The sequence below is a fragment of the Biomphalaria glabrata genome, chromosome 10 (genome assembly GCF_947242115.1).
Source record: "Biomphalaria glabrata chromosome 10, xgBioGlab47.1, whole genome shotgun sequence".
NCBI classification, from domain to species: Eukaryota; Metazoa; Mollusca; class Gastropoda; family Planorbidae; genus Biomphalaria; species Biomphalaria glabrata.
The window spans coordinates 44,603,264-44,629,252 of NC_074720.1; the positions used below are offsets into that span (position 1 = coordinate 44,603,264).

At 35.0% G+C, this 25,989-nt stretch overlaps 1 protein-coding gene across 11 annotated transcripts in view; it reads left to right on the forward strand.

Annotated features, from left to right (window-relative positions):
• Positions 1 to 344: 344 nt before the first annotated feature.
• LOC129928715 (uncharacterized) overlaps positions 345 to 25,989 on the forward strand; it is a 35,932-nt gene continuing 10,287 nt past the window's right edge. For 2 of the 11 annotated variants that reach the window (XM_056044285.1, XM_056044287.1), the window contains exons 1-9: positions 347 to 434; positions 5,077 to 5,105; positions 6,203 to 6,306; positions 8,685 to 8,848; positions 9,979 to 10,093; positions 10,370 to 10,515; positions 21,836 to 21,924; positions 23,535 to 23,660; positions 24,233 to 24,326. In XM_056044285.1, the coding sequence (XP_055900260.1) occupies positions 9,982 to 10,093; positions 10,370 to 10,515; positions 21,836 to 21,924; positions 23,535 to 23,660; positions 24,233 to 24,326 (567 nt within the window). In that variant the 5' untranslated portion in view covers positions 347 to 434; positions 5,077 to 5,105; positions 6,203 to 6,306; positions 8,685 to 8,848; positions 9,979 to 9,981. Of the gene's footprint in view, positions 435 to 2,876; positions 3,220 to 3,388; positions 3,408 to 5,076; positions 5,106 to 6,202; positions 6,307 to 7,457; positions 7,586 to 8,684; positions 8,849 to 9,956; positions 10,094 to 10,369; positions 10,516 to 21,835; positions 21,925 to 23,534; positions 23,661 to 24,232; positions 24,327 to 25,989 lie in introns of those variants that run through there. The other 9 variants (XM_056044284.1, XM_056044277.1, XM_056044286.1 and 6 more) reach the window with 9 other exon arrangements.

A 25,989-nucleotide genomic window follows, 5' to 3' on the forward strand; every position in this document is an offset into this window, starting at 1 on the left:
ATACTGCATTCCTGTATTATATAAGATAAGATATAATCTTCGGACTCAAAGACTAGCCTTATTATTATTATAACAAAGAAAATAACGTGGAGGTGATTGATCTGATATAGCATGTTCAGTTAGCAATATATAGATATAAGTAGCCTACTGTCATAGACTATATATAATCTATGGTACTGTCAGTAAAAAATACTTTTAAAATGTTTCGTATAATCTTTTTTTTCATTTCAAACATGGGTATTCGTTTCGGATCAACATCAGAGAGAGAGAGAGAGAGAGAGAAAAAAAAAAGGGGTTATTTGACACGGTTTTCGTCTGGGTAGTAATGAGCTCTTCTGTTAAACAAAATAAGATTTTTTCGTTGTTACAATTTTTACATGATTTTTAATTAGATGGGCCTTAAAAGTTAATGCCCTTAGGCATAACTAAGTAAAGTAAGTACCTAGCTAGCTGATTAGTTTTACCGCTGATTCTATTTTGGCTAAGATCTAAATCTAGACTGACATCTAGATCTATCTAGGATTAGAATCTATTATTATTCTTTATTTTTATTCTTATTACTATAGTAGCTTCTTATATTAGGCACAGCTCATCGCATTCTCCTTTAAGAAACACGTCGCTTTTTTTGTTGATAATTAATTTGTTTTTATGTTTGGAGCTAAAAACGATGTTTCGGGACAGTGCATGTCCAATTTTAGATAAGTTCCTGTATTTTTGTTCCGCTTTTCTAAAGCAGATGGCAGTTTTTTAGATTCTCGGTAACCATGTATGTAAAGCTATTGTTTAAACCTCCCCCGGCAATTCATACCCATATAAGGGATGAAGGCTATATTATGAGCCTGTTTGATCGTAGGCTGGTGGATCTATCAAAATAAGCTTCCAAACATCTTTAGAAAGACATTCCAATCACATTTATACCGTTAGCTGTTAAATAAAATTTAAAAAGGAGGTGTTTCAATGAATAATAATGAATTAAACACATTCTCCTATAGTGCACAAGGCAAAATCGTAATAAGAAATATTATTGGGATTAATAAATCTATGATTTTTTTCAATAAATAAATGTGACCTAGATCGAGAAATCTAGAAAATATAATTTATGAATGAAAGAAAAAGTGCGGGCTGCTAATTTGAAGCCAGAGACCATGCCCACTGCAGGTGATCACGCCAGGCGAGCGCTGGTGGTGAGGAGAGGTATACACTAAGCGTGTAGTGTCACAACCTATCATACAGGCAGTGAAGGGAAGGGGGAGAGAGTCATGAAAAGAATTATAAGCATCTATGGGAGGGAGGGGATGTAACAAAATGAACATCCAAATTATGAAAAGAAGAGGGTCCTTGGATGGGAATTAAAAGAAAGAGACAGAGAATACATGTAGCCTAGTCTAAAATATCATGTTTGTTGAATTATAATAATTAATTTATAGATCTATAATTATATAGATTTATTTCTGTTTCTACACATAGATTATATAGGTAGGCATATATATATATATATCTAGAGAGAGAGAGAGAGAGAGGCAATATACTATAAATACATATTGCAGAAGTGAATCTACTTCTTTTAATACAATCTAAATAATTTTTAATTAACACAGATATAATTTATTAGCAATAACATAGTGGTGTTTCTTAACGGTGCTCGATGTGTGCTGAAGGAGAAAGCACAAAAACTGCGTTTATTATAGGAGCATGAAGTGACCTGATTTATTTTAAAATAAAATCTTGACTATGAGTGGTAATTCAAAGAAACACAGCTATTTTTATAGTCCTTTAGTTGCAGAATAAGAATCTGCTTTCAGTTTTTTTGTAAGTTAAACCGTCACCAAATAAAAAAATAAAATAAAAATTTGACCTAGTTCCCGAATACGGTGTGCCTAATATAAGAATCTACTATATATTAGATCTAGAATCTTAGATGACTGGTTCAGTGGTTGCCGCATCTAGATATTTTTTTTGTTTGTAATTCATTTGTTTTTATGTTTGGAGCTAAAATCGACGATTCGGGACTGAGCATGTCCAATTTTAGATAAGTTCTGGTAATTTTGTTCCGTTTTTCCAAAGCAGATGGCAGTTATTTAGATTCTCGGTAACCATGTATGTTAAGGTGTTGTTTTAACCTCCCCCGGCAATTCATACCCATATAAATATAAGGGATGAAGGCTATATCATGAGCCTGTTTGATCGTAGGCTGATGGGCATATCAAAATAAGCTTCCAAACATCTTTAGAAAGACATTCCAATCACATTTATACCGTTAGCTGTTAAATAAAATTAAAAAATGGGGTGTCCAAACAAATAATAATGAATTCAGCTCATTCTCCTTTTTGAACACAGCAAAATCGTATTAAGAAATATTATTGGGATTAATAAATCTATGATTTTTTCAATGAATAAACATGACCTAGATAGAGATATCTAGAATATATAACTTATGAATGAAAGAAAAAGTGTGGGCTGCTAATTTGAAGCCAGAGACCATGCCCACTGCATGTGATCACGCAAGATAAGCTGGCGGTAAGGAGAGGTATACACTCAGCGAGTAGTGTCACAAACTATCCAACAGGCAGTGGAGGGAAGGGGGAGAGAGTCATGAAAAGAATTATAAGCATCTATGGGAGAGAGGGGATGTTAAGGTGTCACAAAACGAACATCCAAATTATGAAAACAAGAAGAGGGTCCTTGGATGGGAGTTAAAAGAAAGACAGAGAGAAAATACAAGTAGCCTAGTAGAAAATATCATGTTTATTAAATTAAAATAATTAATTTATAGCTCTATAATCTATATAAATTTATTTCTGTCTCTACACATAGATTATATAGGTATTTAAATAAATAAACTATACACGATATATATATATATATATATATATATATATATATATATATATATATATATATAAAGAGAGAAATAGAGAGAGTATATGAGGAAATAGACTATAAATACATATTGCAAAATTGAATCTACTTCTTTTACTACAATCTAAATAATTTTTAAGTAACACCGATATAATTTATTAGCAATTACATAGTGGTGTTCAACACCGGTGCTCACTGTTCAACTAAAGGAGAAAGCCCAAAAACTGCGTTCAAAATAGGAGCATGAAGTGACCTAATTTATTTTAAAATAAAATCTTGACTATGGGTGGTAATACAAAGGAGCACAGCTATTTTGATAGTCCTTTAGTTGCAGAATAAGAATCTGCTTTCAGTTTTTTTGTAAGTTAAACCTTCATCAAATAAAAAAATAAAATAAAAAATTGACCTAGTTCCCGAAAGTCGGTGTTCAGTTATAAGAATGTACCATAGAAACCATACTAATTTAGTAATTATACTATGGTAACTATGCCATACTAATACTATGACTCTGAGTAACTATGGGACTATGGACTAGTCTAGTAGATCTAGTAAGTAGTAGCAGTCTAGATCGTCTGACTCAAGATCTATTGCTAAGGCGTCTAAGTCTAAATGTAGATCTAGTAGTAGTAGTAGTAGTAGTGTAGATAAGATACTAGATCTAGACTCTAGATCGATCTATCCGTATCGACTATTCTAAAAATAAAAAAAGAGTCAAAAGACTAAATCAATCAGCAATCTAGTCTAGATCTAATGATCTATAGTATTAGGAAGTATATTTTATATACTATTTACTATACTTAACTCAGTCAGTTAATTAATACTCGACTACAGTAGAGTGTACTTAAAACTTAGTCTTAGTACTAAATAGTACTTATAATAGTTATATAATAAGTTACTAGTCTAGTTAGACTCTAGTTATTAGGACCAGTGACAGTGTCCCAGTCACACCCAGGCCAGTGACAGTGCGTTTAGTGACACTAGGCGTGACTAGAACAGGGGTTTAGACTTAGTGACAGTGCAGTGAGCGACTGATACTGAGTGAGTGCTTTTTGAAGTTTTTGTGTATAGATCTAGATATGATATAAATTAACTAATAACTTAATATAAGTCTCTATCTAATTTAGTAATTATATATCAAAGTATTAGTTTACATGACTAGATATGCACAATCAGGTGGTAAAACTTCCCATCGAAGGACCCTTTTGAAGAATGTTACGCAAGTGGCAGCGCCATGCTGTCTATTGCTTCAGTAATCAGGTCACAAGTTTACTGGCTTGACTGTGTCAGTAGTATCTCCCTCTAAAGCAAAAAAAAATAAAATATATTAAGATCAAGGCGTCAATGCCAGGAAGTGTCTTTTATATATATATATATATGATATATATTATATAGTATACATGCTTTTGGCCTAGAGATCTAATTTTGAAGTCTTGATATTGTTATAACTGTGGAGGCAATGCAGATAGGGGAATTATGTGTGTATAATCAGCTGACACAGATAACACTGGCAAGTGCTTGGCAACTATTCAGCATAGATTTGTGTTGTAAATAGTACTGAGGCCAGTCACATAGGATGGGTTATGTGACATCCAGAAAGGACAAGTGAAGCTCTATTGGTTTTGAGAAGGCTTTCAGGGAACCTATGTAAAGAGAGAAGGTGACAGTCAAAATGGTTTGGTTTGGATTCAAAGTGAGGACACTTCACAAGTACGAGACAAAGTCAAGTTCAGTACAGTGAGTCCAGTGTGAAGGTGGTACAGAACGGTTGAATCCAGTTCGAGCCTGGGATGAGGTGGAGAGGCCAGTAGAGTTTGGTACATCAGTATGGTTATCTACTTTGAAGCATTTGTACATTCATTGTTACATGTTGTCAGTGGTGCAGTATTAGCTGTGATTTATTAGTCATTAGTTACTTTACACATTATTTGGAGCCATGACTTCTCAAGCTCTTTGAGTTCTCAATGATGCATTGTGCAGAGTATTTATTTGTGTCTAAATATAGACAGATGTTACAATATTTAAATCTAGTAGTGCTTATTCAACTTTAGATAGAGTAGTTTATTTATTCCGGACATTACATGAATTTGGACAACTTGAAGTGTTGTTGATTTTACCTCGTTTTGACGCGATTTATTTCAAAAGTGAGGGTTTGTGCACTGTGCATGTCCATTTTCAATCAATTCTATGTCACTTTCGTTCATTTTCAATATCTTCCAGACAGTATACATCATTTTTAAAGTTGCATGGTAAGCCATTTTTATTTCTGTCACCTGGATAAACTTAGCTAGCTTCCGGATTAAAAGTTTTTTTTTGGTTCCTGTTAAATGTTGTGCACTTTCAAAATTGATCATTACGTTCATTTATAGACAGAGCATCACTTGTTACATTGACTGTGCCTCATTTATAGACAGAGCATCACTTGTTACATTGACTGTGCCTCATTTATAGACAGAGCATCACTTGTTACATTGACTGTGCTTCATTTATAGACAGAGCATCACTTGTTACATTGACTGTGCTTCATTTATAGACAGGGCGTCACTTGTTACATTGACTGTGCTTCATTTATAGACAGAGCATCACTTGTTACATTGACTGTGCTTCATTTATAGACAGAGCATCACTTGTTACATTGACTGTGCTTCATTTATAGACAGAGCATCACTTGTTACATTGACTGTGCTTCATTTATAGACAGAGCATCACTTGTTACATTGACTGTGCTTCATTTATAGACAGAGCATCACTTGTTACATTGACTGTGCTTCATTTATAGACAGAGCATCACTTGTTACATTGACTGTGCTTCATTTATAGACAGAGCATCACTTGTTACATTGACTGTGCTTCATTTATAGACAGAGCATCACTTGTTACATTGACTGTGCAAGATCTATATGTGATATAATGACTTCAATGATTTATTCTGGGTTTGATTTGACCCCCCCCCCCCTCTTTCCCTTTTACCCCCCCCCCCAATCATCACATAAGCTATTGTAATTAAGCTAGATGTCAAATCATTATAATTGCATGCAAATGGTGTTATTATTGATAATTAGTGCTATTGTATTCTATAATCTACTTTTAAAAGGCTTCATCATAAATAAAGTTCATAATTTGATTCAGTTTGAAAAGATGTGGTAACACATATTTTTTTTTTATACTAGAGCAACATTTAAAAAAACAACAACCAATGAATAAGAAAATATTCATTCCTTTGATTTATAAAATTTTAGACCAATTTATTCTCCTACTTTAATATTATGAAATTTGCTGTATAATACATATTTTTTTTTTTTCAAAATCTACAATGATGTTAATTAATATATCGTTTACTTTGAAGGAACTGTTAGATCATGTAGCACTGTCACACTTACTAAAAGGTCCCCACCGCAACATTATTGTTAATACCTGGAACCCTTGGGGAAAGGGACTTACTTCTCAAAGGTAAACTTTAATTTTACTTTCATTTTTTATTTTCCCTTATTTAGGATATATTTACCTCTAGATGATCTGCACATCTTTGTGAAAAGATTTGTATCCGAACCTTATATAGGCCAGACTAGATTTGTATCCGAACTTTATATTGGCCAGACTAGATTTGTATCCGAACTTCTTTGGTCACCTACTGAATACATGTAGGATTGCTTAGATCCAATATTTTCCATCTAAATAGCTTTGTATTGCTAATTGTCTATAAATCTGTCTTTCATCCAGTAAAATCTTTTCTTATATAATACTGATACTTGGACTCATGCCTTTCTTAACATTTTACAGATGTTTAGTTTTTCATTAAATAAGAACAATCTGGTATAAACTTTGTCACATGTAAATTATGAGTGAGTCTGGTGTGAATGTACATTTTGGTTTCTTATAGTTATAATGTTTTTTGTTTGGTGTAATGCACAAATTGTAAGACAAATTTCCATACGGATAATAAAGATTATTATTATTATTATTATTTTGGCTAATTCAGACAGATATTTTATGTCTGTTTGAACTATTTCTCAGAAAGAAAGGCACTTAAAGTATTAGACCATAATTGGAAAAAATGATTAACATGTTTTAATGTTTCACTAGTTCCTGTTTCGAACCTTGCAATCTATTGTACAGATGATTATGTGGCCAGCACAATGACCAACTGCCTTTACTTTTCCCAACTAAAGTTAGGTACCCTACCTATTTCTTCTTGGGACTGTGGGTCACACTAGAATTCTTGCTTAGCCTTTAGGATCAGTTTTCATCTCCAAACCAAGTATTTCTCAAATATTTGCTGGTTGAAAACAATAAGAATTTCATTTGTGCCGCCTTAAGTTGGCTGGAGAAATTTTTAGTGCTGTAGGCTTTTACAATGAAGGCTTTTAGAATGTAATGAAAAAGAAGACCTATTATTATAAAACAATATTCTGATTTTATTTATCATAAATATTTACAATATGTATAGAATCCAAATTTATGTATCGGTATTAAATGTTCATTGACTCGCTGTTTTTCTTCCGTCCCCTTTTCACATTTTTTCAAATTGTCACTCCCCACAGTTTGAGAAATACTGTCCTAGCCAAAACCTCTTTCAGGGATAGAAGCTGTCTGGTTCTAACTTTTTTTTTTCCGGAGGATTTCCAGCTACCCGTCGCCTCAGCGTGGCCCTCCGGTGGAAACATCCAGAGGTGGATCTGGACAGGCTAAGAACGAGTAGCGAACCAGGCCTTCTAGCAGGTCTCCCTGGGTGAGCTTTTGTTTTTTTTATCTCACTCGGGGTGGGGATGGAACAAGTAACCTGCAACTCAGTCCAAAAAGTCAGCCACGCCGTTCCACAAAGGGGGTCGTCATCAGTACCAGGAGCCTGGAGTGGCGACCCTCGCACGGAACTGTGGCGGTTACAGTATAGGAATATGAGACAAGCTCCCCGCAGTTAGCGCTGTTCTCGGCCACTTATAGCGAGTGGGCAAAGAGCGAGGACGGTGCGCTGTGTACGCGGCACGGCCCGGTCTGGCCCAGTCAATCAATATGGCCGTCTACCACTGGGTGCCCTCAGACAGGACAGGGGTGAAGAGCCCCATGTCCAGGCCTGGTGGTTGGATAAAAGCCTTTCTAACCATCAACAGGATAATGGCGCCTCCGGCGCCGATTCCCTACTGGACTTCATCGAAGGTTCTAACTTTGGACCATAGTGGTGACATTCTAAAACACATACCAAAATAACTAGGCAGCCATCTCTTCTGTTGACTAGTTGCTTGCATCCCTCTCTGCACTCAGAATGACAGTCACAGAGTCAGTTCTGTCCACTCCTTGCTCGATTCTTTCCCCCTTTCTAATTCACCAGATGAAGGACAAATGATGTTGTAACATGACCATACATTGTTTATGGTTTTATCAGTAGTCAATAGGGCACCATGAGAAGGAATCAACTTCAAAACACTTGTCACAGTACAAATGTTTTTTTTTTAAACTAAAACAGATGTTTAGACACAATTTATATTTGTCTTCATATTGTTACTACTTTAAAACATTTAAATACTGTACTCTTCCCTTTGAGGCCACATACTTTTTTTCTTTAAGGTCAAGTGCATTTGTCTTTGACGCCAAGTACCCTTTTCTTTTTAGGCCAAGTACTCTTTAGTTTAAGACAAGTACTCTTCTCTTTGAGGCCAAGCCATTCATGAGACAGTTCCAGTACATCATTTTGTTGCGACTAGTCATTTGGCCTGCATTTTGACAACCTAAAATAACTTTCTCCAACATAATTCACATACATAAGATCTGACTTACATAAAATAAGAGTTAAGATCTTTTTTTACTATTTAGAATCTGTGTATGCTCTGCAGCTTTGAGTGACCAGGGTTTGAAACCTGAAGACATCTACTATGTTATTTGCATAAATAGACACATAGAACAGATTGGCAACCTCAACCTCTTCTCTGGAGCTGTCCAATGTGTGGGCTATGATATTTGTTGACATGATCAGTACTTACTGCATGAGTTGAAAGAGGTATCTACAGACTAATATTTTTTGTTTGTTTTTAGTGTTTTGTGCAGACACAGTTTAAATTCTTTTTATTGCTCCCCCTACGATTGCAGTAGTTGCATAGATAAAGATTTTGTAGACATAATAATGCAACTAGCGAAGCTTCCCTTTGCTATCTTAATATCCATATAGCTGGTGAAGTAAAAGTTCATCAGTCGCTGGGCCATTTCAAGAGCTCTTTGTCAAACTCAGAGATTATTCTAATCACGTCTTAAATTTATTTTTTCTATGGGAAGATTGGACAGACATCTTAATGTAGACAGAAAATGTGATTGTTCTACAAATTTATTCTTAAACACTCAAACATTCATAAATGTTCTCAAATCTTAAGGCAATTCTCAAACAGAATCAAACTATCCAACTCATCACATTCCATTTAAATTCCTCTTCTGCTATACCATGGCATCATGATGTAGCCTGATTTAGACATTTTTAGTTTTTGACATGCCGAAGTTGAAGTTTTGTTTGTTGACTGGCTTGCATTTTGAACATGTTTATGTATTTGTATTGAAGGTGTTTACTTTTGATATCCTTGAGTTAGTTTTGTGTAAAACAAGATAAGAAATAGAAAACTTCATTGTTACACTGACTGTTTAAATATAGCTAAGTCATTGTTTCCCTATTTCCTTCATTTGTTAGTAAATAAAGCAATTGGCTTGTTTTATCAACTACTTTTCATTTGTCATTAATAATTGCATACAATGTTTAATTTCTTTAAATATCTTTGCGTGCTGAACTACCTAGAATGTCATCATTATCCTTTCCTTTAAGTTCGGGGGCAACACAGAGTATGATGAATTTATATGTCAGATCCTTTCTATGTGCTAATTTCTTAGTATAAAAAAAAATAGAACTTAGTATAAAAAATCAGAACAAATTAATTTCTTAATAAATAAAAATAAAAATCATTTTGTTTGCATAAAAACATCATTTCAATCTTGAAATAGCTTGAAGAAGCCATCAGTTAAGTGAATATCTCATGTTTACTTTTTTACAAATATCTTTCTGAGTCCTACCCTGCGTCACTGCACATTATGGATAAACTTTTATTTATTTATTCTTGATACTGCAGGTCTTATTTGTTCTTCCTGCAGGGGATGCCCTTCAACATAGATGAGGATGTAGAAATAGGGCCAACACCTGGTCATACAGGAAATGATGTGTCGGTGGTGGTGAAGAAGGCTAATCTTGGAGTATTAGCAGTGGTTGGTTAGTTGTTTTTTTGTTGTTGTTGTTAGGTGGTGTAAGAAAAGTACAACCTTCTGCTTGACACAGAAAATCATGTTGAAGGATTGTACTATCCAGCTTTAAAAAGTATGGTTAAAGTTCCCTTTCCAACCTTGCAATCAAACGCAAGATGATGTAAAGGTCATATGTTTCTGTGGCCCCCTGGTTCGGAAGCCAAGGGCTTTACTGTTCAGCCATTGGGCCTCGTGTTTATTTTCAAACTGATGTTTAATGTTTTTTCAATTTTGTGTTTCACAGGGGATTTATTTTATTGTGAAGGTGACCTTTTCTCCCCCTCCCTTTGGCTAAAAAAAAGTGAGCGACCACATCTCCAGGTGCAATCAAGATATACCATATTGGAGATGGCTGACTTTATCATACCAGGACATGGACCTACGTTTAAGGTGCATTTAAGTTGTTTTGTCCTTCCCTTTGGCATGAGTCTGTCTTATATGTTTACAGCATTGTCATTTTCATATTTTCATATTTGATGTTTGGTACATATTCATGTAGGCTCTATTTTTATGCACATTATTATGTTTTAATATTAACATTAATACATTCTATAACAGACATTGATGGAAGGAGGTCCACTTTGTGCATATTAAATAGGTGTACTTTTACTATTCGGCCAACTACCTGGCAGTGATATTTGACCGGAGCCAAATATGGCAGAATGGGGAAAAAAGGCCAAATATTCGACAGAAGCCGGAGCGACTATCCGGTGCACCCCTATTACATTGCTATGAATTCAAGAAGAAGGTCTTTTACTTTGTGAAAGGTGAAAGGTTTTGTAATAGACTATAACAACAAGAGTCTCAATTAACACATTGAATTTTTTTAGTCTTCCATTCGTCTCCTTTACTCCAGCATCTTGTTATGAGTCTGACCCACTTTTACACACAGTCCTGACTTACTTTCTTTGCTGTTCACTCAACCATTTACAATGAAGATCAACTGGTCATTTCTTACACAGGCACACACACTGCACTACCTGCCACTCAAAACACATTCACTTACTATCACAGGTTTTTCTATGACCTTTCGCTTGTAGGCCTTCATTCAATTCTTTTTCTTGATTTTTCTATTGATTTTCATGTGAGCGAAGAGCTTTACCCTCTTTTAATACTCAAGGTAGCTAACACATATGATGTGCTAAATTATAGAATGTAATTCTTATATTAAGGACTGCATCTTAATTTCTAGGCACCTCTTCTCTTTGTCTTGTATAGATAAGTCTAATCAGAGGTAACACTCTACTAAGGAAATAACACAGGGGTGTAAGGCCAAAAATATTAAGGCAGTTAACGCTGATGAACAATGTCGAACAAGAAGTTTAATACGTAATGAAGGGAACTGTTGAATGTTGTATTATCTAAACATCTACTACTTCAGAAACTAAAGCCGACCTGACTCAAGAGCTGCAAAAAAGTCTTCTATTAACCTTTTGCTCTACTTCCCAAATCTAGTCCTGGATAAAACACATATGAACTGTGTAAAAGTATATCTAGATTTATCCTTGACTATCAGATGTGTTATTTGTTTGCTAGACAACTCAACCCTATTATACACAAGGAAAAACACCTGGCAGTCTTTTCATCATTTAAAGCAAATAATCGACTAGACTAGAATCACTAGACCTATCTGACCAATAGACCAATACAACACACATTTATGTCTACTGTCCAACATTTAGTGTTCTAGCCTGTTTATTTTAGGGCAGAGAGGGAGGGGTGTAGATGAAAGTGTTACTTTTTTTTTCTAGGGTTGATTACCCAGATGCTCTGAGCAGATAACTGTAAATGTGTAAGTCAAGAAATCTAGATCTCAGTACTGCAGACTATAGAATCTATTATATAGGCCAACGCTTCCGAACCATCTGTCAAATGTTTAATTATCTGTTTTAAGTTGAAACTATAAAAAAGATAAACATCTAAGTTCTCCTATTATTAACAAATTATAGTTTGGCACTAATTAATTAATTAAAACCACCAATTATTATTCTAAAACGCTTCAGCTTCCCACTATAAATTAACAAAAGTAAGCAGAGCATGAGACGTAAACACAACCATGTGATGTAAACATAACCATGTGACTCAGAAGAAATTTGGAACAACCCCATTTGCCATCACTGTTCTAGATCAACAAATATTAGATTATAATTTAATCTAAATTTTATACTAATTACTAAATCTAGTAAATTTTAGGATCTAATCATTCTATCATTAATTTAGATCTAGTCATCTAGACTAGCGTCACGATTACGCTAGATGTCTAGATCTGGAAAATCTAGATTACTCTAGATTTAGACTTTACATAGTGACAGAGTAGATGATATAAAAATTGATAAAGATTTTTAGAATCTAGGTAAGATCTAAAACTATAAGAAGATCCAATACTATAAGAACTACTCTGAATTTAGATCTTAACTTGGTCAGAGTCTCTATATTCTATCATGGAGACTATCTAATTTAGTCTAGTAGTAGTAATCTAGATTAGTTTCTAGCTGTATTCTGTGTTTAATATATACTTTATAGACTTTTTTAGAATGGTAGAGATATTTGGTATATTATTATGGAATGTATACACACTTCTGGTTAGTGTGATTCCAGCCCCCACCTCATTGTGGTTACCCTGGGGTGGTCAAGAAGAACTGTTTTTTTTTTTTTGGTTGTGGTTTCATGGCCACGACCAATGTAAAATAGCCACACAGCTCTGTCCCAGCTTGTTGGAAATATGGCAAGCTTAGTAGCCACTGTACCTGACTCACCAGGTTCGGAATGACGGCAAAAAGCTGGAGGTCAATGTGCTAGCTGAAGAAGACTTGAACAAGTGAGCCCAGCCAATTTCAACATTACACTACCATTGCACTGAAAGACTGCACAAAACAGGAAGAGTTGAAGGTCACCTTATCAAACAAGTTTCAACATTACACTACCATTGCACTGAAAGACTACACAAAACAGGAAGTGTTGAAGATCACCTTATCAAACAAGTTTCAACATTACACTTCATTGCACTGAAAGACTACACAAAACAGGGAGAGTTGAAGATCACCTTATCAAACAAGTTTCAACATTACACTACCATTGCACTGAAAGACTGCACAAAACAGGAAGAGTTGAAGATCACCTTATCAAACAAGTTTCAACATTACACTACCATTGCACTGAAAGACTGCACAAAACAGGAAGTGTTGAAGATCACCTTATCAAACAAGTTTCAACATTACACTACCATTGCACTGAAAGACTGCACAAAACAGGAAGAGTTGAAGATCACCTTATCAAACAAGTTTCAACATTACACTACCATTGCACTGAAAGACTGCACAAAACAGGAAGAGTTGAAGATCCCCTTATCAAACAAGTTTCAACATTACACTACCATTGCACTGAAAGACTACACAAAACAGGAAGTGTTGAAGATCACCTTATCAAACAAGTTTCAACATTACACTACCATTGCACTGAAAGACTACACAAAACAGGAAGTGTTGAAGATCACCTTATCAAACAAGTTTCAACATTACACTACCATTGCACTGAAAGACTACACAAAACAGGAAGAGTTGAAGATCACCTTATCAAACAAGTTTCAACATTACACTACCATTGCACTGAAAGACTACACAAAACAGGAAGAGTTGAAGATCACCTTATCAAACAAGTTTCAACATTACACTACCATTGCACTGAAAGACTACACAAAACAGGAAGAGTTGAAGATCACCTTATCAAACAAGTTTCAACATTACACTACCATTGCACTGAAAGACTACACAAAACAGGAAGAGTTGAAGATCCCCTTATCAAACAAGTTTCAACATTACACTACCATTGCACTGAAAGACTGCACAAAACAGGAAGTGTTGAAGATCACCTTATCAAACAAGTTTCAACATTACACTACCATTGCACTGAAAGACTGCACAAAACAGGAAGAGTTGAAGATCACCTTATCAAACAAGTTTCAACATTACACTACCATTGCACTGAAAGACTGCACAAAACAGGAAGAGTTGAAGATCCCCTTATCAAACAAGTTTCAACATTACACTACCATTGCACTGAAAGACTACACAAAACAGGAAGTGTTGAAGATCACCTTATCAAACAAGTTTCAACATTACACTACCATTGCACTGAAAGACTACACAAAACAGGAAGAGTTGAAGATCACCTTATCAAACAAGTTTCAACATTACACTACCATTGCACTGAAAGACTGCACAAAACAGGAAGAGTTGAAGATCACCTTATCAAACAAGTTTCAACATTACACTACCATTGCACTGAAAGACTGCACAAAACAGGAAGTGTTGAAGATCACCTTATCAAACAAGTTTCAACATTACACTACCATTGCACTGAAAGACTGCACAAAACAGGAAGAGTTGAAGATCACCTTATCAAACAAGTTTCAACATTACACTACCATTGCACTGAAAGACTACACAAAACAGGAAGAGTTGAAGATCCCCTTATCAAACAAGTTTCAACATTACACTACCATTGCACTGAAAGACTGCACAAAACAGGAAGAGTTGAAGATCCCCTTATCAAACAAGTTTCAACATTACACTACCATTGCACTGAAAGACTACACAAAACAGGAAGAGTTGAAGATCACCTTATCAAACAAGTTTCAACATTACACTACCATTGCACTGAAAGACTACACAAAACAGGAAGAGTTGAAGATCACCTTATCAAACAAGTTTCAACATTACACTACCATTGCACTGAAAGACTGCACAAAACAGGAAGAGTTGAAGATCACCTTATCAAACAAGTTTCAACATTACACTACCATTGCACTGAAAGACTGCACAAAACAGGAAGAGTTGAAGATCACCTTATCAAACAAGTTTCAACATTACACTACCATTGCACTGAAAGACTGCACAAAACAGGAAGTGTTGAAGATCACCTTATCAAACAAGTTTCAACATTACACTACCATTGCACTGAAAGACTGCACAAAACAGGAAGAGTTGAAGATCACCTTATCAAACAAGTTTCAACATTACACTACCATTGCACTGAAAGACTGCACAAAACAGGAAGAGTTGAAGATCCCCTTATCAAACAAGTTTCAACATTACACTACCATTGCACTGAAAGACTACACAAAACAGGAAGTGTTGAAGATCACCTTATCAAACAAGTTTCAACATTACACTACCATTGCACTGAAAGACTACACAAAACAGGAAGAGTTGAAGATCACCTTATCAAACAAGTTTCAACATTACACTACCATTGCACTGAAAGACTGCACAAAACAGGAAGAGTTGAAGATCACCTTATCAAACAAGTTTCAACATTACACTACCATTGCACTGAAAGACTGCACAAAACAGGAAGTGTTGAAGATCACCTTATCAAACAAGTTTCAACATTACACTACCATTGCACTGAAAGACTGCACAAAACAGGAAGTGTTGAAGATCACCTTATCAAACAAGTTTCAACATTACACTACCATTGCACTGAAAGACTACACAAAACAGGAAGAGTTGAAGATCACCTTATCAAACAAGTTTCAACATTACACTACCATTGCACTGAAAGACTGCACAAAACAGGAAGAGTTGAAGATCACCTTATCAAACAAGTTTCAACATTACACTACCATTGCACTGAAAGACTACACAAAACAGGAAGAGTTGAAGATCACCTTATCAAACAAGTTTCAACATTACACTACCATTGCACTGAAAGACTACACAAAACAGGAAGAGTTGAAGATCACCTTATCAAACAAGTTTCAACATTACACTACCATTGCACTGAAAGACTACACAAAACAGGAAGAGTTGAAGATCACCTTATCAAACAAGTTTCAACATTACACTACCATTGCACTGAAAGACTGCACAAAACAGGAAGAGTTGAAGATCACCTTATCAAACAAGTTTCAACATTACACTACCATTGCACTGAAAGACTGCACAAAACAGGAAGTGTTGAAGATCACCTTATCAAACAAGTTTCAACATTACACTACCATTGCACTGAAAGACTGCACAAAACAGGAAGAGTTGAAGATCCCCTTATCAAACAAGTTTCAACATTACACTACCATTGCACTGAAAGACTACACAAAACAGGAAGAGTTGAAGATCCCCTTATCAAACAAGTTTCAACATTACACTACCATTGCACTGAAAGACTACACAAAACAGGAAGAGTTGAAGATCACCTTATCAAACAAGTTTCAACATTACACTACCATTGCACTGAAAGACTACACAAAACAGGAAGTGTTGAAGATCACCTTATCAAACAAGTTTCAACATTACACTACCATTGCACTGAAAGACTACACAAAACAGGAAGAGTTGAAGATCACCTTATCAAACAAGTTTCAACATTACACTACCATTGCACTGAAAGACTGCACAAAACAGGAAGAGTTGAAGATCACCTTATCAAACAAGTTTCAACATTACACTACCATTGCACTGAAAGACTACACAAAACAGGAAGTGTTGAAGATCACCTTATCAAACAAGTTTCAACATTACACTACCATTGCACTGAAAGACTACACAAAACAGGAAGAGTTGAAGATCACCTTATCAAACAAGTTTCAACATTACACTACCATTGCACTGAAAGACTGCACAAAACAGGAAGAGTTGAAGATCACCTTATCAAACAAGTTTCAACATTACACTACCATTGCACTGAAAGACTGCACAAAACAGGAAGAGTTGAAGATCCCCTTATCAAACAAGTTTCAACATTACACTACCATTGCACTGAAAGACTACACAAAAAAGGAAGTGTTGAAGATCACCTTATCAAACAAGTTTCAACATTACACTACCATTGCACTGAAAGACTACACAAAACAGGAAGTGTTGAAGATCACCTTATCAAACAAGTTTCAACATTACACTACCATTGCACTGAAAGACTACACAAAACAGGAAGAGTTGAAGATCACCTTATCAAACAAGTTTCAACATTACACTACCATTGCACTGAAAGACTGCACAAAACAGGAAGAGTTGAAGATCACCTTATCAAACAAGTTTCAACATTACACTACCATTGCACTGAAAGACTACACAAAACAGGAAGAGTTGAAGATCACCTTATCAAACAAGTTTCAACATTACACTACCATTGCACTGAAAGACTACACAAAACAGGAAGAGTTGAAGATCACCTTATCAAACAAGTTTCAACATTACACTACCATTGCACTGAAAGACTACACAAAACAGGAAGAGTTGAAGATCACCTTATCAAACAAGTTTCAACATTACACTACCATTGCACTGAAAGACTGCACAAAACAGGAAGAGTTGAAGATCACCTTATCAAACAAGTTTCAACATTACACTACCATTGCACTGAAAGACTGCACAAAACAGGAAGAGTTGAAGATCACCTTATCAAACAAGTTTCAACATTACACTACCATTGCACTGAAAGACTGCACAAAACAGGAAGAGTTGAAGATCCCCTTATCAAACAAGTTTCAACATTACACTACCATTGCACTGAAAGACTACACAAAACAGGAAGTGTTGAAGATCACCTTATCAAACAAGTTTCAACATTACACTACCATTGCACTGAAAGACTACACAAAACAGGAAGAGTTGAAGATCACCTTATCAAACAAGTTTCAACATTACACTACCATTGCACTGAAAGACTGCACAAAACAGGAAGAGTTGAAGATCACCTTATCAAACAAGTTTCAACATTACACTACCATTGCACTGAAAGACTGCACAAAACAGGAAGTGTTGAAGATCACCTTATCAAACAAGTTTCAACATTACACTACCATTGCACTGAAAGACTGCACAAAACAGGAAGAGTTGAAGATCACCTTATCAAACAAGTTTCAACATTACACTACCATTGCACTGAAAGACTGCACAAAACAGGAAGAGTTGAAGATCCCCTTATCAAACAAGTTTCAACATTACACTACCATTGCACTGAAAGACTACACAAAACAGGAAGTGTTGAAGATCACCTTATCAAACAAGTTTCAACATTACACTACCATTGCACTGAAAGACTACACAAAACAGGAAGTGTTGAAGATCACCTTATCAAACAAGTTTCAACATTACACTACCATTGCACTGAAAGACTACACAAAACAGGAAGAGTTGAAGATCACCTTATCAAACAAGTTTCAACATTACACTACCATTGCACTGAAAGACTGCACAAAACAGGAAGAGTTGAAGATCACCTTATCAAACAAGTTTCAACATTACACTACCATTGCACTGAAAGACTACACAAAACAGGAAGAGTTGAAGATCACCTTATCAAACAAGTTTCAACATTACACTACCATTGCACTGAAAGACTACACAAAACAGGAAGAGTTGAAGATCACCTTATCAAACAAGTTTCAACATTACACTACCATTGCACTGAAAGACTACACAAAACAGGAAGTGTTGAAGATCACCTTATCAATTAAGTTTCAACATTACACTACCATTGCACTGAAAGACTGCACAAAACAGGAAGAGTTGAAGATCACCTTATCAAACAAGTTTCAACATTACACTACCATTGCACTGAAAGACTGCACAAAACAGGAAGTGTTGAAGATCACCTTATCAAACAAGTTTCAACATTACACTACCATTGCACTGAAAGACTACACAAAACAGGAAGAGTTGAAGATCACCTTATCAAACAAGTTTCAACATTACACTACCATTGCACTGAAAGACTGCACAAAACAGGAAGTGTTGAAGATCACCTTATCAAACAAGTTTCAACATTACACTACCATTGCACTGAAAGACTGCACAAAACAGGAAGAGTTGAAGATCACCTTATCAAACAAGTTTCAACATTACACTACCATTGCACTGAAAGACTACACAAAACAGGAAGTGTTGAAGATCACCTTATCAAACAAGTTTCAACATTACACTACCATTGCACTGAAAGACTACACAAAACAGGAAGAGTTGAAGATCACCTTATCAAACAAGTTTCAACATTACACTACCATTGCACTGAAAGACTGCACAAAACAGGAAGTGTTGAAGATCACCTTATCAAACAAGTTTCAACATTACACTACCATTGCACTGAAAGACTACACAAAACAGGAAGAGTTGAAGATCACCTTATCAAACAAGTTTCAACATTACACTACCATTGCACTGAAAGACTACACAAAACAGGAAGAGTTGAAGATTACCTTATCAAACAAGTTTCAACATTACACTACCATTGCACTGAAAGACTGCACAAAACAGGAAGTGTTGAAGATCACCTTATCAAACAAGTTTCAACATTACACTACCATTGCACTGAAAGACTACACAAAACAGGAAGAGTTGAAGATCACCTTATCAAACAAGTTTCAACATTACACTACCATTGCACTGAAAGACTACACAAAACAGGAAGAGTTGAAGATCACCTTATCAAACAAGTTTCAACATTACACTACCATTGCACTGAAAGACTACACAAAACAGGAAGAGTTGAAGATCCCCTTATCAAACAAGTTTCAACATTACACTACCATTGCACTGAAAGACTGCACAAAACAGGAAGAGTTGAAGATCCCCTTATCAAACAAGTTTCAACATTACACTACCATTGCACTGAAAGACTACACAAAACAGGAAGAGTTGAAGATCACCTTATCAAACAAGTTTCAACATTACACTACCATTGCACTGAAAGACTACACAAAACAGGAAGAGTTGAAGATCACCTTATCAAACAAGTTCCAGCTCCTAGAAGAGGAGACAGTAGAGCAGACATGGCAGAAACTGAAAAAAAAAAACAGTAACCTTCACATACCAAAAAGTACTGGGTCTCAAGTCATACACCCACAAGGAGTGGAGTTCAGCAGAAACTCTTCAGAAGATCAAGGAAAGAAGAGAGAAGAAAGCAGGCATGAACAACAGTAAAACAAGAGCAGCAAAAGGAAAAGCACAAAAAAGAATATGCTGAAATAGATAGGAGTATCAAGCATAGCATCAGAACAGACAGGCAAAAATACATTGAAGCACTAGCAAAAGAAGCAGCTCTTCAGAACAGTACCAAAGAACTGTAACCAGTCATCAAAAACATATCTGGAAAATTTGCCATGTCAGAGAGGCCAGTAAAGGACAAAAATGGTGACTTGATAACAGACGAAGAGGACAAAAGAAGAGATTGGTCGATCATTTCCAAGAGCTTCTTTACAGACCTACTCCTGTCAACCCACCAAAGATACCGCCAGCTGTAAGAGACCTATCAAGTGCAGTGCACCCACTAAAGAAAAGTAAAGTTCCCCTTTCAGGCCTTGTGGTCTATAGGGCAGATGATGTAAAGGTCATCTGTTTATGTGGCCTACGGTTAACAAGGGTGTCATGTGGCCAGCACAACGACCAACCGTCTTTACATTTCCCTAACTAATGTCAGTCAGGTACCCATTAGGGCTGGGTGGACTCAGAGGCGCCTGAGGATCCCGAAATTAAAAATCCCAGTCTTCAGCAGGATTCGAACCCCAGTCCCCGGTTCAGAAGCCAAGCACTTTACCGCTCAGCTACCGCGCCTCCACCCACTTATTTGAAGAAGTAGTTGATAACAACACAAACCATATTCATCTATTGGAATCTGCAATAGAAAAATTTGATGTAAGGTTCAAGCATATATTGTATTTGTCCTCACTGTCATGAGCTCTTTTGCAGAGTAGTATTGTCTCTATTCAATCACACTGAAGAAATCTAGATTAGAATGTATCTTTCTTGAGTTTAATTTCTTCAAACTTGATTCAATCAAATAAGCTATCCAACAATAAAAAAATTAACATGAATCACTTTTATGAAATAGCTGGCTATCTTACAATATTGTCAAATAACTGAAGTACATAAACTACTAGTCGAATAATGACCACTGAACAATGACTCATCTAGGAAGCTTCGTGTTGCCTGGCCTTTCTTGCTACATAATTCTTAGTCTTCTACCTATTCCTGACTACTCATGCATGTTTACCTAAACATCTCTTCAAGGTCATCTAAAAGAATGACCTATTTACCTAGTCGTTCACTCACACACTCCACTTTTAGCCCACTTGACTAGTTAACTTATTCTTGGAATTAAGGCACTTAACATTATTTCCTGTACCATGACAAATAAAAATTTTCTTCCTACTTGAGCTATTATTGTACAGAATGTTACTGGTCTCTGCCCAGATTTTCAACTATTCATTGTATTCACAAAACTTTTTTTTTTCTAAAAGGCTTCCATTCTGTATTCTGTTTGTTCATTTGGCTTCAAACAAGCTACAAAATGAATGTCTGTCCTTGTGTCACTTTCATCTCTAATAAGTTCACAATCTCCATCAAATATTTCGCTTACACCACTCTTGACGACGTCTTCAATTGTTTCTGTGTTCTCATTATCTTCTGTACTCTCTCTTCCTCACCCAGGCTCGCTTTATTAAGTCTGTTTAGTGCCACTCTGACAAATACACCGCCATGTCTCACAAAAAAACTTTTCCATCTTGAAAGACCAGGTCCCAACCATCTTTCTTTGCCTTCACACTTGTAAAAAAACTTTGTCATCATTTTCTGATGCTTGAACTTTAGAATGCAGGGCTCATTGTATTCTTTCACTTGAATCAACTATGTTATTCTTAATTAGGAGAGAAAGTCTAAATTTCACTTTTTTTTTCTTAAGTTCATTCGAGAGTAGTAGTTGCTGTTTGTTTTGACAGGTTGAACTAGAGGAGCAAAAAAGAACTAAAGAAAACTTTAGGAAGAGAATGCGTGAAGTAAAGGAACTGGATATAACAGCTGACAATCTGTGAGTCTTGAAAAATATATTTATTTACTTATTTTTTTACCATGTTTTTATTAAAAATATGAATATGTTTTTTTCTTACTTAAAATGTGAGACAAATAAAACAGGGTTCTCAATTCTATATGAATAGAACAATATCTTAATTAAAGAGCCTTTTTATTACCCTCTTTTTGTTCTGTACATTATCTACTTTAAGATTTAAAATTACATTGCCCCAGCTAATGTGCATTTTGGACATAAATTATAATAGGATGTCTAAATAAAGTAACTTACTAAACTTAAGAGTTGCAATTTCCTACTAATACCAATGGATGACACTGTTAGACATTGTTATGTACAAAATAATATCCTAGAATTAGCAAAAAAACAAGAACAAAGCTTTTTAAATATTTACTCTCATTCTGAAACAGTAAAAGGAAAAAACAAACAATTAACTTAAGTGAATGTATTATGAAAACAATGTAAGGAACATCATAATATATAAAGCAAAACATTTTGGCAAATATTTTTTTAATGGTTAAGTCAGTATTTATCCTCTTAGCACACTCATCAAAAAAATGTAGGCTTTCATTTATTGACTTATTCAGACAGACTTAGCTTGAAATACATAAAAAGTGAAATTAAAATAATTCTTTTTTAAAAAAAAAAGCTTATGAGATGATCCAATTATTGTCAGCTTTAGTAGAAAAGGTTGAAGATACTAGAAAAAGATTAGCATTAGCCTACTATAAACATATACACCTTAGTCAAGAGTGAGACCAACTCATGATCTTTTTAATGCCTATGAAAATGTCTTAGAAGAAACTGCAACAATAGAAAAATGAGATTTTTGTTAAATATTTTGACAAGATATGGACAATCAGTAGAGAGAGTTTTGTAGGTGAAGGAGAGCTGAGAAAAGTACAACCACCACATTTCTATATTTAAATTCCAGTGTTTCTCATACTGGGGAAAGGGAGAGGGGCTTGAAGGTCCTGACAAAGGGGGACGGGGCAGTCAATAAAATTTTAGAAGCAAAATAAAAGTTTGAATGTCATTAAAGTTATCACTCCATGTTTGAATATTAAAACACACACACAAAAAATGTGATTCTTACCATTGCTTCAATAAATTAAAATATTTTAAATAAAAGGCATCCTTCACCTTTTTAGTAGGACCTTTTAAAAATGTATACTGTTTCGTGAGATGTGACAGCATGAAGTCATTTCAAAGTAACTCTGCAAATGTGACTTTATGTCTGAGTGGTTGAAATTCTCTCGACTTTTGCGATCATGCCTTAACATTAATAGTCTTTTTTATGCTTGAGGACATTTGTCTTATTTGTGTATCTGTGTTGATCTCAGAAGCTGTTTTTTTTTTTAACTTTAAAAAAAAGGAAAAAAAAATTTTAGTCAACATTCACTTTTGGATAGTTTCATTTCAGTTTTCTAAATGATTCAACTAAACACTTTATTTCTAATTCATTTTTTTGATTGACAATGTTTAAAATGAAACCAGTACGTCCCAACCCTATATTTCAACTGTAATAGGCTTTGCCAGAAATGTCAACTAAAAGTTTATTGCGTAGGCATCAGAAGTTTCTATTTAGTTTCAATTTTTTTTCTTGATCTCAGGGTCAAGTCTCTAGAAAGTTCATTGAAAGAAAAAGAGCATGAGGTGAAACAGGAGCAGCAGAGAAACAGAGAGCTGGATGCCAAATTTAAGAATCTACTCCAGGAGAAAGAAAGTATTGAAGCTCAGTGAGTGTTCTCATTATTTGTTGATGAACTTAGGTTGAAACAAATTCACTTTGAAGAGGACTGATTCTAGATTGGCCTTGAGGGATTGTCAGCTGTAGATGGAAATGTTTTCATTGTCGCTGAACTCTGCAGTAACTTATATAACCTTTATATAAAAGCATTAGTTACATGCTAGGAAAATATTTTACATTTCTGCAACATCTTATTTTAAGTCGCTGCTACAGGCCAGTTTACAAAAAAGGGGGGGGGGGATTGGACCAAAATTTCCTAAAATTTTTGTAAAGTCTATTCCCATCACTGGTATGTGTAACCACATATAAAACCACACTCCAACATAATCGTTCAGAGACAATACTATATTACTATATTGATTGTAAAGTATTTTATTTAACATTATGTAAAGGATCAATGAAAACAAGGCAGTTGAATCCTTGTTACATAATTCCCAAAATGTTTGCATGATAGAAGTGTGCTTATTATATAAAAGAGTGAAAAAAAAAAGGTTGATGACGGATCTAGATTTTTATAACTCTTGTGATTCACTAGGAATGTTAACTTTTCTTTTCTTTCAGGCTTCAAAAAATACTTGATAATCATTACACAGAGAAGTCAGAGTTGAGTTCTAAGATTAAAAGTCTTCAAGAAGAGAAAAAAAAACTCAAAGATGTAAGAATTTAGTAAACTAGAAATAACATTTATTTTTTTGTCTTTGTCAAATCTATGACTACAGACATTATAGCTTATTGTTATCAAAAACTATCTGAATTGAACGTTAGCAAAAACATACAAGCTTGGATTCTAATCTTTCTCATCAAACGCCCAAAATATGTAAAAGTGAACGGGTATGTGTCTGGCACGAGAGAACTTAGCACTGGAGCGCCGCAGGGGTGCGTCCTGTCACCAGTATTGTATACCATATACACAAATGACATTCAGAGCCTATCAGCTGACACTCCCATCATAAAATTTGCTGGCGACAAAGCAATCATTGGCCTTATTTCAGGTGACGAAAATCTGTACCATTCAACAATTGACACCTTTTACCAATGGTGTATAGACAACTTTCTAATTTTAAATGTTCAGAAAACTAAAGAAATGATTATTGACTTTAGGAAACATTAAGGCTATATTGCAGAAATTCAGATGAACAATCAAACCATAGAACAAGTACAAGAATATAAATATCTAGGAACAACTATCAACAACAAACTGAAATGGAGTGAACACTGTCAAAACCTCTACACAAAAATTCACCAGTGACTCTTCTACCTTAGAAAGATAAGAAAATTTAACATCGACAAAACCATTATTTCACTTTTTTATACAGCAACTATAAGCAGTCTAATTAACTTTGCCATCACCTGCTGGTATGGTAATACTTTACTGGCACAAAGACTTAGACTAAATAGACTAATTAAAAAAGCATCGCACATCACTCAAATACAGCTACCATCTCTTGAAGAGCTTTTTCATGAAAGATGCCTTTCCAAAACACTCTCGCTTCTTAAGGACAACCTGCACCCATTAAACCACTGTTACATAAAATCTGAATGAAGTGGTCGTCTCCTTTCCATTAGAACTAAAACAGAAAGATTTAAAAACTCCTTTATCCCACTTTCGGTCAGAGTGTTACAAGATCAGCTGTCGTCATCGAGAAGTACATAGAAGTTCAAATTCATAAAGTGCTGGTTGGGAATGTGTATGTGTTTCGTGTGTGAATGTTGTTTGAATTCTTCATCTATACTGTTATTGTACAGTAGTTACGCTGATGTTGTCAATTGTAGTCAAACTGAATTTCTATTTGATTGGATCAATAAAATTATCTTATCTTATAATATATAAATTGAACTGATGTCATTCTATAAAATTGGTATTGCATTGATCAGTTTTATGTTTCAATGCCAGGAACTTGCTGCTCTTGAGGAGCTAAATGCCCAACTAGTGGAAGAAAGCAATCGTATTAATGATCACACAAATACCAACCAGAAAATCCAGCTTTTTTTTTATTATTATTTTTTTTTTCAAAGAATTTTACTTTCTTATCCTACCCTTCTAGATCATTATAAACATCATTCATTGGTAAATATCTGGAGCTTGTCTGTATTCTTAGTTGTTATTGTCCAAGTCTTTGTGCCAAAGAACTGCTTTCAGATTTCATTGTGTAGGGACAGCCTTGTATTACTCCTGTCTTCAATTTAAAGGATAAATAAACATATAGTAACAACTATTTCAAGTATAGCGCAGCACATGGATTAGGTAATAAAATATCTGTCGACAATACTTAGCGCCAAAATGACTACTGCATCAAAAAGCCTTGTTTTAAGGATAC